Source organism: Thamnophis elegans, chromosome 15, assembly GCF_009769535.1.
Source record: "Thamnophis elegans isolate rThaEle1 chromosome 15, rThaEle1.pri, whole genome shotgun sequence".
Taxonomy (NCBI): domain Eukaryota; kingdom Metazoa; phylum Chordata; class Lepidosauria; order Squamata; family Colubridae; genus Thamnophis; species Thamnophis elegans.
This window is the reverse complement of record NC_045555.1, coordinates 3482486-3499946: the sequence shown is the minus strand read 5'-3', so window position 1 is coordinate 3499946 and position 17461 is coordinate 3482486. Positions and strand designations below refer to the sequence as shown.

General features: G+C 45.1%; 1 protein-coding gene across 1 annotated transcript in view; it reads right to left on the bottom strand.

The window, feature by feature from the left end:
* Window positions 1-6356: 6356 nt before the first annotated feature.
* Window positions 6357-17461, bottom strand: part of LOC116518674 (transmembrane protein 240-like) — a 16121-nt gene continuing 5016 nt past the window's right edge. The window contains 5 exon segments of the mRNA XM_032232190.1: window positions 6357-6505; window positions 9153-9361; window positions 14385-14491; window positions 15755-15780; window positions 15783-15943. Coding sequence (XP_032088081.1) covers window positions 6357-6505; window positions 9153-9361; window positions 14385-14491; window positions 15755-15780; window positions 15783-15943 — 652 coding nt within the window.

Sequence of the window (17461 nt, the reverse complement as noted above, 5' to 3'; positions counted from 1 at the left end):
TACCTCAAATGGCCACCTTCTGGATCAAATCCCCTTCCACAACTCCATCCCCCTACCTTTCTTTGAGGTTTGCCTTTTTCCTGCAGAAACCTTTTTTTTACTGCAATAGCTAAATCAAACTTTGCCAATATAATATTATATTATTATACAATTGTATCACAGCGGCCAGTTGTTTCACCGGATTTGGCATTGGTTACTAGTCGGGCCCTACCCAGGGGCCTAGGACGTTGTAACGTATTTTCGTAATATGCGTGCAGTTCCAAGCAGTGCGGCTTTTTGCATTTGACTGATGGTGATTTTGTCAACTTTTAACTGTTTTAAATGTAATTCCAGTGCTTTTGGAATAGCACCCAGTGTGCCAATTACCACTGGAATTACCACTGCTGGTTTGTGCCATAATCGTTGAATTTTGATTTTAAGTCCTGGTATTATTATTATTACTACTACTACTACTACTACTACTCTGTGTGATGTTCACAGCTTAAAACTGATGAAAACTGAATAATTCAAGACCTAACTAAGGACCAAAGGATGATTATTGTCTTTTCATCCCATTTTTCTAATATATAACTTAAGGCAAATATACCCAATATTCCCACCTTCTATTTTCTCCGCAAAACAACTCTGTGAGGTGGATTGGGTTGAGAGAAAGAGACTAGCCCAAAGTCACCTAGTTGCTTTCATGCCTATAGTGAAACTAGAACTCTCTGTCTCCTGGTATCTAAGCCAGCACCGTCACCAATACACCAAACTAGCTCTCACATTACTTATCAATATACTAATCATATTATAATATTTGCCTTTGGTGCATATGCTCTCAGTGTACATAAAGAAAGAAAAATATATTCGTCAAGAATCATAAGAAACAAAACGTCATAGGTTACGAATAAGCAGTCAAATTATACTAGGAAACAAAACAATATAAATTTTAAAGATACAAGCAACATGGTTATAGTCATAAGTGGGAAGAGAGAGGTATTAGGAAGAAAGAGAAGAATAATAGTAATACAGTCTTAGTAGGTAATATGACACGGTTGTGGGAATTGTTTAACAGAGGGATGGCATTCAGGAAAAAACTGTCCTCGTGTCTTGTTGTTCTGGTGTGCAGTGGCCTATAGCGTCATTTTAAGGGTAGAAGTTGAAACAATTTATGTCCAGGATGTTAGCGGTCTGTAGTTATTTTCACAGCCTTTTACTATATTAATATTATAATATAGAGAGCATCTGCACCAAAGACAAATTCCTTGTGCATCTAATCACACTTGGCCAATAAAGAATTCTATTCTATTCTCATCAAATCTGTAATATATGAACATTGCTTATATTACTAAAGCAATAAGTTTTGATCATGTTACTGTGATTATATGCTGTCAAAGGCACTGGTGACATTTGGCAGTTGTAACAGCTGACTGGGTTAAGCGTGTTATGGCAACAGACAGGCATGGTTAATGTTGGCTAAAGGCATTGAATTGACAAAGTCAATGGGGAAACCAGATTTACTTAAAAACCGTGTTCCTAATTTAACAACTGCAGGGATTCACTTAACAAATGTCATTTGTTTAATTGAATACAAAGTGATCTCTGATACTCTTCTGACAAAACTAAGGTCTAATACAAGGAGTCCTCAACTTATGGCCACATTTGAGCCCAAAATGTGTGATGTTAAGTGAAAAATTTGTTCAGTGAGTTTTGCCCCATGTTATGACTCTTTTTTGTGTGTGCCCCATTTGTTAAGTAAATCCCTGCAGTTGTTAAGTTGGTCAGTCACACGGTCGTTAAATGAATCCGGCTTCCCCGTTGACTTTGCTTGTCAGAAGGTCGCAAAAGGGCATCACGTGACTCCAGAACACGGCAACCATCATAAATGTGAGTCTGTTGTCAAGCATCCAAATGTAAACCACATACAATATAATACAATAGCAGAGTTGGAAGGGACCTTGGAGGTCTTCTAGTCCAACCCCCTGCTTAGGCAGGAAACCCTACACTACTTCAGACAAATGGCTATCCAACATCTTAAAGACTTCCAGTATTGGGGCATTCACAACTTCTGGAGGCAACTTCTGTTCCACTGATTAATTGTTCTAACTGTCAGGAATTTCTCCTTAGTTCTAAGTTGCTTCTCTCCTTGATTAGTTTCCACCCATTGCTTCTTCTCCTGCCTTCAAGTGCTTTGGAGAATAGTTTGACTCCATGGGGATGTGCATGGGTCATATAAGTGTTAAAAACGGCCACTTTTTCCAGTGCTGTTGTAACTTTGACCGGTCACTAAACCGTTGGAAGTAGAGGATTACCTGCATTACCGTCTAACCAAGGATGCCTGGTTTGTGCTCAATGGCAAACTTTATAAATCTGGAGTAAATGTATGCTTGATGCATAGCATTGCATTCTAACGTGCCATACATTCAGACTTTGGCCATACTGGCTGGGACTGATGGGAAGTATTGTGTTGCATGCTGGGAGGACGCCAGATTGGCAAGTGGTACAGTGACTAATTCCAAGAATGAAAAGGGCACGGCTTACCTTTACAAAAATCAGAATGAGGCTTGTCTGTCCCAGCTCTCCACCCATTCCCATGTCAAAAATTCTTTTTTCCCCCAAGACATTTCAGACATCATGTCTGAAAGATCACAGAATGCTGGTTTCATTTCCAGTTAATATTAAAGCAGGCTGATTTCCATAAACTCTGTTGTTGCAAAGCTATTTAAACCTTAACTGATTTAATTAGCTCTACAGCTTGTCAACTTGACTCCACATTTTAACCAACCGACTCAGACAGTATCTGTACCAAGTAGCATGGTAGATAAAATAAAAATGGATATCGCCTCTTAAAGCTTCTCTTGGTTTGAAACGTTCATTCCTAAACCGCTTCTCTACACCAGCTGGTTACCTTGAGGGCTTTTTTCTCCCTTCCCACCTCCTTTCCTTTTGTGACATGTCTTTTAGACTATAAATTTAAAAGCAGAGCGTCAGCCATTTTTGAAAGGCTTCTGAGAAGACGTTACCTTTCTGTAGTTTGCCTAAATCAAATGGGATGGAGGGATGGAGAATTATTTTAAAAAGCTAAGAACCAAGAATTTTCTTTTAAACATTTTCTGATACAGTATACAAGCATTGTTGCCAATTTACCCTCCCACCCCCCAAAAAATAATTATGGAGTAGGAAACCCCCTGAACTTCAGCGTTTAAATATCTCAGGGAAAATATTTGAATGACAAAATATACAAAGCACAATTGTGAAATGTTGAAGCATTTCTGAAAATGTGTGTTTAAACATATATACTCTCCCCGCCCCCTCCTCCCTCTCGTTCTAACACACACACATACAGACAATTGTTGACAAATATTAGCAAATGAAACATAAGATTAGCGAGGTTACCAGTAAATTTCTCATCTTTCATTCATTTTGGGTTTTTGGTGAAATTGTTATTTTTCCTTTTAATCACACGGACATTGCAATCAACAATAGAATAATCACAGACATTTTCAGTATTTTCCTACGGAGGGGTCTATCCCAATTTTTTTAAAATTCTCTGGGTAACAGTAAACAAATTGGGAATGCTCTTTTTCAAACCCAAAATCTGCTAATGAAAAGAAAAGAAAAGTAATAAAAACTAATTTGACATGCACTAGTGTTGGTCAGTCGCCTCTCTGTTCCAAAGAAAATGTGTCTAGATTTAGGCCACTGAGTTCAACGGGCTTTGACCACAAGCTGGGTTCATGCCAAGCCCTAAGCCATGGTGAGTGGAATAAAGATTTATCGATTAAAACATAGTTGGCTGGGTTCGTACCACACAGCAATCCAACCAACCAGAACCACAGGTTACTCAACATGACTTAACAAGGCAGGCATCCATTTCTTTAGAAGAGATCTTGGAGATTACACAGTCAAAAAGTTGGCAACCTGATGCCCTCTTTGATCGTCTGTCCTGATGCCCTAACCATTGAGCATGTTATCTGGGGATTGAACCAAGTCATGGAGGACTCCAGATTGTGTGTCTTCCCCCTCCTGAATTCCGGTCTCCGAGAACACTGCAGCAGGGAAGCCCTAAACTAAAACTTGCTTTCCCCTCAACTTATGATCTGCTTTCCCCCCCTCTGTCCCCCCGGGCCTGGTTGCTAGAACAAACTCAGCTCCGTCTCCTTGAACCCCACCATGCTGGGCTCTCCTTCAGAACTGGTCCCCCCCCCAGAATCCCCCATTTAGCACGATGACATCATATCTGATACAACTACGTTTAGCACAGGTTTCTGTACGCCCTAATTCATGCATGCAAATCCACTGTATTAGTAGTAATAGGAAGAAGAGTTATAAGCCACCTAACGTTGGATGTTCAGATGGGCAGGGTAGACTTGTAGACAAATGTTGGGCACCATCTGGCTTTGTAAGAAGGAAATAAAAAGAAAGGTTTCTCCAGCATCAGCTTAAAAAACAAGTGGGTGGGCGGGCTGCTTTTAAGAGCTGCAAAACAGGCAGAGGTTAACGGGTATGGCGGGCATGATTTCTACCTGCCTCTTAGCTCTCAAGCCTGCTTTCCAGATAGCCTCCTTTCCTAGATGGAGGAACACCTTAACAAGAAACCTGCCTCTTGAAAAGCCAGCGTGTTCTGCGACTCAGTCGTAAGAAATATGCATTTTTTTAACCATCATTGCAAGAATGATTTCAGCCAATGTGAGCAATTATGCACAGTGAGACAAGAGATTATTCATCTCGGGGATGACAGTGTGAAGACTATCGGCCTGGATCACCTTAAACTCTAGCTTGTATATAGCCATGATTTGTTGAATAAACCACAATTGAGGGGTGCATTTTGTGCTGACTTGCATGGCCAATGAACCCCAGCAGCTCGACCTGCCCAACCTCCTAAGCCCTCCAAATCAATGAACCTTCTTCTGCTGGAGCGCAGCTGTGGATCCACTGGATGGAACCCTGGAACTGGGTCTATTCCCAATTCAATGCCCTTTTGGCTCTTGGTATCCCTGGCGCCCCCCCTCCCTGCGTAACTCCCTTCTCACTGAAGCCACTGCGCAGTTCAGTTTCTGGAGGTAGATGGTCTTGTAAATGCAACAGGGTTGAGGCGCCAAGATGGCCGTTGCCATTATTCGGATGGTTCCTGGTGTAGGACAGACCGCTTGAGAGATCTCCAGATTCTTCTGGATCACAACCTCCATCCTGCCACGTCACACAGGCAATGCTTAACCAAGGCTGATGGGATGGGGGAAACTTGAGGCTATCTCGAAGATCTTAAGATGCCCATGGCACAGAAGGACCTATGAACATGGTATCCAAGGAAGGGACCATAAGTGGAAAGAAGTACGCTTTGCCTGCCAAAACCAACTTGACCTCTCTTAAGACTGAAACAATTCTATGAAGCATCAACACAGCACCAAACTAAACCGTCTTTTCTAACTAAGAGTCAGTTTCAGTCTTGCTAAGAGACACCTGGATGAAACATTCACAGGATCAGCCAATAGACTAAAGGGAACCTTAAATACGCATATTTTTACTAACATGACCTGCTCAAACCAAACTTCTCAAGGTGGACCTTTTGGGTTGGTGTTTCTTGGAAGAACAGCTCGCTCCAGCCTACAGGTGATTACATTCAGCCTGGTGGTTGTGGATTTTGCCTTTCAGAATAGAGCTACCTGTTTCTTCAGGCAAGATTTGGAGGAAAAAAAATCTCCCTAGGTTATGATTCAGAAGGAAAGCAAAGCAGAAGTGGAGGCTGGAGAAAACCAAGCTATTCTCAACAGAAGAGGGTCCTTAAAAAGGATTACTCATTGTACCTACCAGGCCATCTAAAATCCAAACCAAATCTAGATTAGGAATCGGAGCACAACGAAGAACCTTCATGGGGGTCGAGTGGATGGAGGGGTAAGATACAATTGGAAACAGAGATTCGGAAGTACTCGAAGGCTAAACAGGGCAACATCTGGCCAAATTCATCTACAAAGACCATGTGGACGACAACAAACAAAACTTCCAAATCAACAAAGAAAACCAATGGGGAGAAAAATAGACTGCCATTTGCTATCATCACCAAAAGAAGCGAGGGCCGGAAAGTGTAATGCAAATTTTCTCTTGCACTCTTTCTGTGCTGGGTTGTTCGTCTCCTTTCGTCATATGTACAGGTCCACCAGTCAAATGGTAACCACAGTGCAATGTCTCGTGAGCCTTGGATCCAGGATGGGGGAGGAAATTGTGCATTCTCTGGGCGCAGAGAATTCTGCGGACACACCGTTGGTGGAACTAAGGGGGAGTCTTTAAGTGGCGTCCACCGGGGAGTAAGCAGCTGGACACCTCCCCTTGACAGACAGCAAAAGGCAGTTCAATAGGCCACCGATCCGTCCCAGGTTTCCTTAAAGGTGTCTTGGGCTGGGGTGCCCATTATGATACAATTTCTGTTTGATGTGCACCATGTTTCCCGCGGCTTCGTCGTACTGGTTGTGGTGGCGTTTCCGGAACTCCTTGAAGTTACAAAATTTGGGAAACCAAGACCATGAATTGTCTGGGAAAGGAGAGAGAAAAACACACAAAAAAGTGACTCAGTATGATGGAGACAGATTCCTCATTCAATCCTTCCAACAGGGTGGGGCAACCCCTTTGATGATTTGGGCCCAGTTCTTTTGTGAGAAATGTCTGGCCACTCCAAAGGAAGTTGAAGAAGCCACAAATATAAAAAGGGAGCTTCCTGTTGGGATTTTCTAACAGCTGGAGTCGTAGAGCATCCAGATTCAGATTTTAGAAGAATATATATCATTAACAAAGAAACATGCATGCCCCCCCCCCTCCTATATGAATTTACCTAATCCATTTAAAAATCTTTCTACATGACCTTCCAACTGGTGAGACATCACTATGGAGAGAGTCCCAACCAGGATGAGTTAGTGATATACATTTTTTTACATGTTAAAGTAAAGGTAAAGGTTCCCCTTGCACATATGTGCTAGTAGTTCCCAACTCTAGGGGGCAGTACTCATCTCCGTTTCAAAGCCAAAGAGCCAGCACTGTCCCACGATGTGGTCATGTGGCGGCATGACTCAACGCCAAAGGCACATGGAACGCTATCTTCCCACCAAAGTAGTCCCTATTTCCTACTTGCATTTTTTACATGCTTTCGAACTGCTAGATTGGCAGAAGCTGGGACAAGTAACGAGAGCTCACTCCATTATGCTGTGCTAGGGATTCGAACTGCCGAACTGCTGACCTTTCTGATCAACAAGCTCAGCGTCTTAGCCACTGAGCCACCGCATCTCAGGTTTTACATGTTATTGAACTACAATTCCAAATGTATCTGGCTGGTGCTATGAGAAACCAGGATTCCTTACTCCTAGTTTATAATATCCCATATTTTAAAATCTAAAAGTTCAGTACTATGAGACACACTGACACAGTGGTTAGAGTGTGGTACTACAGGTTGCTTCTGCTGACTGCCAGCTGCCTGCAATTTGGCAGTTCGAATCTCACCAGGCTCAGCCTTCCGTCCTTCAAAGTGGGTAAAATGAGGACCCACAGTGTTGAGGGCAATATGCGAACTCTGAGAGTGATAAAATAAAGCACTGTGAAGCGGTATACAAGTCTAAGTGCTATTGCTACTTCTAAAGGACTTCCATACAGATAGTCCTCGACTTAATGATTGCAATGGGGACCAGAATTTCCATTGTTAAGCAAGAGTAGTTGATTAAATAGTCATGCCTAATTTTACAACCTTTTTTTGGGTGGGACACAGTTATTAAGCATACTACCATGATGTTCAGTGAATCATGCAGTTGCTAAATGAATCTTGCTTGCCCACTGACTCGAATTGTAAAAAGGAAGGTTGCAAATAGCAAGACCCCGTGTATCGGGGGCGCTTCAACCGGTGTAAATACCTGCCGGTTGCCAGCACCCAAATTTTTAATCGGGTGATTCTAAAGATGCTATCACATCTGTAAATATAAGGACCTTTTGTAAGTCACTATTTTTTTAGTGCTTCTTGTAACTTTGGTTGCTAAGTGAATGTTTGTAGATCAAAGACAACCTACAATGGCTTTCTCTCCCCCCCCCCCCCCCCCAGCAAAACATCTAGGCATTAACTATTATTCCCTCATTGTTTCCTTCCATACAAAATGTTCCAGTTTAATCATGTGGGGCAACAATTAAACCTCCTACATGTGAACTAGACACGAAGATAGCTTCAATCCAACCAGAACGGCACTGGAATTAGGATACTTCCAGGCCAAAAGCAAATGGAAGTTTTAAAGCAGAGATTAACCATGTAGATCTGACAAAACAAGCCTTCAGTTAGCAGGATTCCCAGCAAGTTTTCCTCTTTCCAATGAGGCACCAATAGATAAGCAATTTGAGCTGCAAAATTCAACAGGAGGGAGCTGTCTGCCTCAGTTCCCTGTTTGAATATTGGGGTAAGAAAAACCCTCCAACAGTATCAAAAAAATAATACATTGGGAATCTCATTTAGTTGCTGGATGTGAAATTCCAGCTAGCCAACTGTTTAGCTCTTCTACTCCAGTTCTCCCAAAATAGGATGCTTCAAATAAACTGGCCAATGCAGTTTGTATTCAAGATAGAATAAACCAAATGTCAAGGATCATTGGTTGGCTAAATTAATCTCCAATTTTAAACAGGGTTTTCCTAAAATAGATATATTTTTCCAGGCAATCTTATTGCTTACATTTTAGTTTCTATTTGTATCAGGTATACTGAAAAATATTGCTGTTTATCTTTATAACCCAACCAGACCTTTTGAGGAAAGAGGTGGCATGTAAATTCCCTAAATAAATAATCTGGTTCTTTTGCCTCCCACATTATGATCCATTTTTTCCCAAAAAACATATACAGCTGCCTTCTAAAACAAGAAAGTATTTCTAGAGAAAAGAGCTCAGTAGACTCCATAAATTAATTCTATCCATGCTCATAAAAACAGATTGCATGGGGAAAAAATCACTGTTCGATCAGTCTAGAATTTATCATCAATATATTTTATTAGATCCATAGGATTAAAAAAAGCTCTCCTGGGAATTTTTTTCCAAATAGATTGAACTTCGAGTCCTGTGGTTGTTCACCTCAGTTTCAAACATTCTCCATGCTTGCCATTTCCCTCACCAAAGCCAGCAATCATTTCAAAATCTTGGCTCATCGACTTGATTTCCACTTACCATACCGTAGGCTCGTCCGCCATGCCCGTACAGCGTAATGGAGCAATCCATCCATCCACACAAGAAACCAGCTTATACAGAATCCCAACAAGAGTCCCAGCATCAGATCAATTTCTTGCTTGGTGACGTTGTCGGTCACAAAGTAGTTCTCGGAAGAATCAACCACCGACTGGTCTCCATCGTATGGGATGACATAATGAATATGATGCCTAGGTGACAGGATTAAAAACAGAGAAACAGATGGATACGAGGGAGGAAGAGAACATCACAGTTGTATGATCAAGAGAAACATTTGGCTTGCCATCCCTGTCAATATCTTTCTGGATAATGGTTGTTTTTCCAGGTTGAGTATTCCCCTAACTGGAAACAAACTACAGCAAACTGAGGATGGACACCCATCATTGGAGGCATCCATTTAGTTGAGGTTCTCCTTCATCTGGAAGAAAACCCTGCTTCGATCTTGACTTAGCTATGGCTGAAACCAGGGATCAGCAACCTGTGGCTCTGGAGCCGCATGTGGCTCTTCATCCCTCTGCTGCGGCTCCCTGTCACCGGTCGGTTCCACAATTGGTAGGGCTTTCGTTAGGACAGGCAGAGGAAAAAGGATGCCACCAAGGTTACTGAACGGCACTGAAAAAAGCAACTGATGGCCATTTTTTACACTTGCAAACAGAGGTAGCATTCTAGCAGATCGCCTGAACTGGTAGCGGAAATCGCAGGTGGTCTCCGCTCACCCATGCCCGGCTCTATGGCATCCCATTTAGGTTCTTTTTTCAACCAAAAGCACATGCACGGAAGGATCTGCGCATGCGCGGAGGTGACCGGCGGGCAAGTGAAGCCAGCTCACACTTGCAAACCGGTAGGGAAGGGAAGGGTATACCACCCCTGCTTACAAACCTTTACAAACCCCTAAGCTCTGGGTGTTTTTTACTCTAATAAATAACTGACAATCTGTTCCCTGATTTAAGGGACCTTTCTGAGCTGGGATTTCTGCAGAGAACCTTAAAGGCAATCCAAGACAATGTCTTTGGCAAAAATTTAACCAGGATTAGATCTGGGTAGGGGGGTGGGGGAGATCTGTTTGGACTTCATGCGGTGTGCATTTGATTTCTTTCAGATCCAAAATGGGAAAATGAGTCACAGGTGGCCCTCGACTCGCAAGAGTTCACTTACTGACTACACAAAAGTTTACAACGGCAACTGAAAAAAGTGATGTACGGCCCATTTTTCACACTTACAACCGTTGCAGCATCCCCATGGTGACGAGATCAAAATTCGGGCACTTTGGTAAACTGACTCATACTGATGATGGTTGCAGTGTCCTGGGATCATGTGATCCCCTTCTGACAAGCAAAGTCAAGGGGGAAGCCAGAGTCACTTCCTTGTTCCCCCCAAAATAAGACCTCCCTGGATAATAACTGCAAACGGGCTTTTTAGCACATATGCTAAAATAAGCCCTCTCTGAAAATATTGCAACACAGCAGCAGCCATGAGGTGACCACGCTCGCCGCCTCCTGCACCTCAAAAATAATAAGACCTCCCTGAAAATAAGGCCAAGCGCTTATTTCAGGGGTCAAAAGACAATAAGACCCTGTCTTATTTCAGGGGAAACACAGTAACATCTGTGGTATTAACAATTGCAGTGAGTCACTTAATTGTGCAAGAAAGGTCGGCAAATGGGGCGAAGCTTAACAACTGTCTCGCTTTGCAACAGAAATGTTGGGCTCAACGACGGTCGTAAGTCGAGGAGCGCCCGTTCTTCCTTAGCCAAATGCAATGTCATACAAAGCCAGGCCTTGAGAGCATGGGAAACATTCCTTCTTGACCTTTCTCCTGTTTCTATCCTTTGCAAATTTCATAACTACCGTTCCAAAATTCCCACCCAGCTTGTGATTTGGGAATTGAGGCAAGTTGAGCTTGTAGGTTTAGAAAATGCAATAGTTGCATTTGTTAAAAAAAAAAAAAGGTTGCATTAATATTTCATTCCTAATTAGCCATTGTCTTCGCGTTTCTGCCCCTCTGAGTTTCAGACATGAAACTTAGCGCAAGCGAAGACATCTTAATGGGTCAACGGTGGCTCATGACTAAGACCTGAGCTCGTCGATCAGAAAGGTTGGCGATTCGAATCCCTAGCGCGGTGTAACGGAGTGAACTCCAGTTACTTGTCCCGGCTTCTGCCAACCCAGCACTTGAAAGCACGTAAAAAATGCAAGTAGAAAAAAATAGGAACCACCTTTGGTGGAAAGGTAACCGTGTTCGCCTTGAGTCATGCCGGCCACATGACCACGGAGACGTCTTCAGACAGCGCTGGCTCTTCGGCTTTGAAACGGAGATGAGCACCCCCCCCCTAGAGTCAGAACAACTAGCACGCATGTGCGGGATAGAACCTTTACCCTAACACTATCTTATACCCTAGGTTTCAATTCCCTGTTTCCGTGGAAAAGACAAACTGAATTTATGTCTTCATCCAGGAAGGCCAGAGTTGAAAAAAAAGACAAGAAAGCAGATGGATTGCCCTCTCACAATAAAAATAAGCCAAACTGTCAATCTAAGACAGAGAAAGGGCCTTTAATTCATTCTCTAACTATTCAGACTTGGTCAAGGGGACACAAGCCAATAAAAACGGCTCTTCCTTGCCGCTCTGTTGAGTGTGTACTTCAGTCACTTGTCACCATCCGATCCGCCCTTTCCCAATTTTCAGCAAATGACAGTATTTAGGACAGCGTGAAGCACATCCTGCTAATCTGAAGCAATTTCAAGGGGGGGGAGGGTTGCAAGATTTCAGCGGTCTTAGCATTCATTCATTTGCAAATGGAAAGAAAATGTCTTAGCTCTGTTATTCCAGCCAAGAGACCTACATATAAATATAGAAAAATCAAGAACTGATGTACCACCTCACGGCAGGCCAATTTTCTTATAGAAAAGAGCTTTTACCCTCTTTAATAGGCATTCTACTTGCTGAAAGCTTTTGATCGACAGAATTTATGTTTCTCTGGGGAAAAGACTGCCCATCCCAATGTTGAGTCTTATTTCAATTTCCATCACACTATTTTCCCCCTCACTCCTCCTCATCTTTCAGATCACAACAATTGGTTAAAATTAGGACGACCAAGGTTGGATAAACCCAGATCAAGCTTGGAATCAGCATTTTTTTTTTTACAACAAGCTGTTAATTTGCTCTGTCCTGTAGGGAATTAGGAAGTGAGTCAGTGATTTAAGCCTTGACTATGGAAAAGCGGGACTAAAGAAGAAATAGTTGCTGGAACTGTTAAGCCATCAAATGCCTCCAAATACTAAATTGTCCTACTAGGTCTGGTTCCCAACCTCTGCAGCTTTAAGAGGAATTAACTTCAATTCCCAGAGTTCCCCAGCCAGGCTTGGGAATTCTGGGAGTTGAAGTCCACCCATCTTAAAGCTGCAGAGGTTGGAAAACATTGTATTTAAGATTATCAACAAAGCAAAATGAGTCTCCTCTTGATTCTACTCACTCTTACAGCCTTTGCACTTCCAGTTCCACTCAATTTTCCTCTGGCACATCTGTCTGTGCATCTGCTTTAAGGCATCATTTAACTCCCTCCCCTCGGAACAAATCCCTAACAAAACGAGGCCTGGCTGGAGTACCTGAATGCCCAAACTCCTAACCCCACCTCGATTAAAATGGGAAGATAAATCCCTTTTCCCCCCAACCTAACCACATCAATATAACCAGTCAATGGGTTCACCACGAAAGCAGGTTTCCCAGGTGCACTGCACCTGGAAAGGATTCTTCACGCCTACTTGGTGGGGTTGGGGGTGGAAAAGCACCTGATTTTGCAGACCTTCGTGACGGCAAGGAAAGGTTAGGCTGTTGGTGGTTTGAGAGCCTCCATCTGCAAGGGCAGTCTACTTTGCAGCAGCTAGCAACCTCTGCAAGCCTTGGTTCCCCCTCCTCACGCAGAGATGTTGTTTGCTTGGAACCAAACGCAAAAGGGATTTCTTCATCCGGGGTTAGAAAGTCCCTCAGCCTTCCTGCTTGGGTTGTGTTCTGAGTTGTGAGATCAATTGGCGACTGTTTTGGTCTCACCAAGAAGCCCACTTAGCCTCAGTTGACGTGGCCCACAAACAATCCCATGAGCCACGGAAGGCTAGTTGAACAAAACGGTTCTGTGTCCCATGATGACCCAGTGACCATGCCAACAGCCAACCTGCCTTCAGGAAACAAACCTTGTTTACTGAACCAGGGTCATCTCTTGCTGGGGTTTCCAGGTGGACTAGAAACCTGCAGCAGAGGTGGAGGAACAGTTCTGCTGGGTCAGTTCAGGCTGGACCCTTCCCCAGCCTCGTTTTTCTACCAGGGCTTCTTGGGGAGAAAACTTTCAAGCAAGGACAACAGAGCCCTTCCTGCCCATTTCCCCTCCAGAATTCCTGCTACAAGGTAGACTGCTCTTACAGATGTAGGCTCTCAAATTCAACAGCCTCCTCTTCCCTGCGCCTTGTTTTTGCTCGAGCTCTTTTGAAGGCCATCCACAAGTGCTATTGTGCTACGCAAACATTTGACATCACTGGCTGACGTTTTACCACTAAACACATTCACTGCAATTGTCCAAAATCTCCTTCCTTCCTCCATCCTTCCTTCCCTCCCTCCCTTCTTCCGTCCCATTATTCTTTCCTTTCTCCTCTTCTTTCTCCTTCCTTCCTTCCCTCTCTCCCTCCCTCCTTCTTCCTTCCCATTATTCTTTCCTTTCTCCTCTTCTCTTCTCCTTCCTTCCCTCCCTCCCTCCCATTAGTTCTTTCCTCCACCACCTCTTTCTTTCTCCTTCTTTCCTTTCTTGCTTCCCTCCCACCCTCTCTTTTTACTTCCCATTCTTTCCTTTCTCCTCTTCTCTTTCTCCTTCCTTTCTTTCCTCCCTCCCAGTATTCTTTCCTCCGCCCCCTCTTTTCTTTCTCCTTCCTTCCTTTCTTCCTACCCTCCCTCCCTCTCTTCTTACTTCCCATTCTTTCCTTTCTCCTCTTCTCTTTCTCCTTCCTTCCTTCCCATTATTTATAACTCTGACCTTCCTCCAAGGCCCGTCGTACAATTGAAAACCCAACAAATGCACCAGCCCCCCCCCAAAAGCTTCAAATTCAAGCTTAACCCAAACTATCATTTCACACTGAGATAGGGCTAAAAGTGGCTTCCCCTCCCCGAAGGCCCCCCTTGTCCCACCCCTCACCCACCCCCCAAGAGACAAAGGGGCTAAAAGTAGGGCTTACCTTCCACAGTTGCAGTGACAGACCCTGTCTTCTCCTCTCAGATGCGGTAAGATATAATTATGAAATCGGTCAAGAAGAGCATTCATGTCCATTAAACATGCTATTGCCTGAAAGAGGCCCAAAAGATTGGATCAGGTCTTGGAGAAACGAAGGAGGAAAAAACAACAACAATGAAAAACACAGGGCCACCTTTAGAGGAACGGAGGAAGGAGAAACTGCCCCGAAAGTGATGCCTTTCCTCCTTCCTCCCCTCCCCTCCCCTCCCTCCCCCTCCCCAGCTAATCAAGGCATCTGTGTCTCTCTCAATCCAGTACCTGTAGAGGTTACACAGGCATCCCGTCATGCATGCATTGACAAGAAGAGACCGTTCTCGACCCGAAAAAGCCCAGGACGTGGGAAAGGGAGGGAGGGATGGGGAGAGCAAGATCGAGAGGAAGAGGAGAAGCTAAAAAAAAACCCACGGGGGAAATTAAATTGAAGGGGTTATGGAGAGGGAGGGAGAAAGAGAAGAGGAGGGAGGAAAGAATAATGGGAAGGAAAGAAGGAAGAAAAGAGAAGGGGAGGGAGGAAGGAAAGAATAATGGGAAGGAAGGAAGGAGGAAGAGAAGGGGAAGAGGAAAGAATAGCGGGAAGGAAGGAAGAAGAAGGGAAGGAAGGGAGGTGAAAGAGAAGGGGGGGAGGGAGGAAAGAATAATGGGAAGGAAGGAAGGAAGGAGAAAGGGAAGGGGAGGGAGGAAAGAATATGGGAAGAAAGAAGGAAGGAGAAAGAGAAGGGGAGGGAGGAAGGAAGGAAAGAATAATGGGAAGGAAGAGGAAGAGAAGGGGAGAAGGAAAGAATAGTAGGAAGGAAGGAAGAAGAAGGGAAGGAAGGGAGGTGAAAGAGAAGGAGGGAGGGAGGAAAGAATAATGGGAAGGAAGGAAGGAAAGAATAATGGGAAGGAAGGAAGGAGAAAGGGAAGGGGAGGGAGGAAAGATAATGGGAAGGAAGGAGGTAAGGAAGAAAGAAAGAAAAGGGAAGGGAGGGAGGAAGGAAAGAATAATGGGAAGGAAGGAAGGAAGAAAAGGGAACAGGAGGGAGGAAAGAATAATGGGAAGGAAGGAGGTAAGGAAGGAATGAGAGAAAAGGGAAGGGAGGGAGGAATGAGAGAGAAGGGAGGGAGAGAGAAGGAATAATGGGAAGGAAGGAAGGAAGGAAGGAGAAGGAGGGAGAAAGGAATAATGGGAAGGAAGGAAGGAGGAAGAGAAGGGGAGGGAGGAAAGAAAGAATAATGGGAAAGAAATGGGAAGGAAGAGGAAGAGAAGGGGAGGGAGGAAGAAGAAAAGAATAATGGGAAGAAGGGAGGGAAGGCAGGCAGGCAAAGTACCCTTACCATCACAACCGAAGCCCCCAGGATCAAAATATCATGGTGTTCGTATTCATGGACCTCGCGGGGAAAACTGACAGCTGCCCTGTCACTTTCCTGCAGCAGCCGCCCCCTCCCAGCCGCTTCCCCCAGAGGAAAAACGAGAGAAAGGGGGCCCAGCTTTCCGCGCAGAGGTCAGAGACGGCCGCATAGACTCTTCAACCCGAACTGCAATTCTGGCAGGGGGGGAACCTCCGCGGCCCCCCCTCCCTCCTGCAAAGCATAACAAAACGCAGGCGGCAACCGCCGCCGCCGCTGCTCCCGCCCCCCCTCCACCCCAGCCCCCCTCCACCAGCGCCCCCTCCCCAAAATCTGGCTCCGGCTTCTTGGCTTCCTTCCTTCCTTCCTTCCTCTGTACTGGCTTATTCCGATCTCCCTGCCTTCGCCCCGGCCAGAGGGAGCCTCCGGGCAGGTTCAGGCAGGTGCCCAGGACCAGCCGGGGGATGCGCCGAGCCCAAGTCGGACGGAGGTTGAACATCGCCGATGCTGCACCGTCCGGGGCGAGGAGGAGGAGGAGCAAGCCAGGGCCGGCTTCAAAGCAATCCATCCAAGCCCCAGCAGGCAAAAAAGCAGCCCCGGCCGGCCCTTGGCATCACTTCCCGCTTCCCGCCCGGTCGGTCCCGTCCGCCCCCCCTCCCCAAAAATAAAATCGCTCCCTTTCCCGAACCGAGGAGCGATTGGTGCAAGCAGGTGGTGTGTCCTGGAAGGGGGGGGGAGAGAATAAATATTTCCCCTCCCCTTTCCTCCCTCCCTCCCTCTCTCTTTCTTTTTTCTCTCCCCCCCTCCTTCGGTGGGGGCACCAAAATGAGAGCATCAGCCTTAGAAAATGCAGAAGGGACGGGCTGACATCATAAGCCCCCCTTTCTCTCTCAAAAGAAGCTGCAAAAGCCGGCGCTTGGGCAAAGAGGGGAGGGGGAGCGATGAAGACCCTACCCCCCCCAAAAAAATACACGACGGGTTAATTCACCAGCCTTTGCTGTTTTCCTAGCTTCTTAATGCTACTGGGGTGGGGGTGTGTCTTCCAGAAGGAAGTGTGGTGGGTGAGGGGAGCACCGACCCCCAAAACCTAACCTGGAGCAGATGGATTTTGGAATGTTCAACCCCTCCCTTTTTTGGTGGGTGCGGGGGGGGGAGTTATGAAATCTTGGGCATCCACCTTGGTCATTATGCAGGCAAAGTGGGGTGCGGGCATTTGTGTGTATGTGTGTGTGTGAGAGAGAGGATGTTAATAATAACAACCATAAGGAGGAGGAGAATATAAAAAGAAATGGGTAGCTTTCCGCCCCCCACTACCCCCAAATCAAGCATACACCCAAGAGGCGAGCATCTCGAAGGGTCAGTATCAAAGCTTTTCGTAACACCCCACTTTTCCCCCTCCCCACCTTCATCTCCTCTCTACGTATATTCTCTTCCCCCCTTCAGCCCCACCCAGTCCCATTTTAACCCACCCACCCCCATCAAAAATAAAATAAAATAAAAGAGCTTTGGTATTTTTCCCCTCCCAGGGCCAGCCGTACCTTCACCGCCTCCCCCACCCACCCCCAAGAAATCAAGGATTTTTTCTATTTTTCTTTTACCTATTTGTAGCGGCGTTGATGCTCCATCTTAAAAAGATCCTTGCAGGGAAGGGGGGCGCGACGCCGCTGCGTATCCTTTCTGTGTTACAATCTGGAC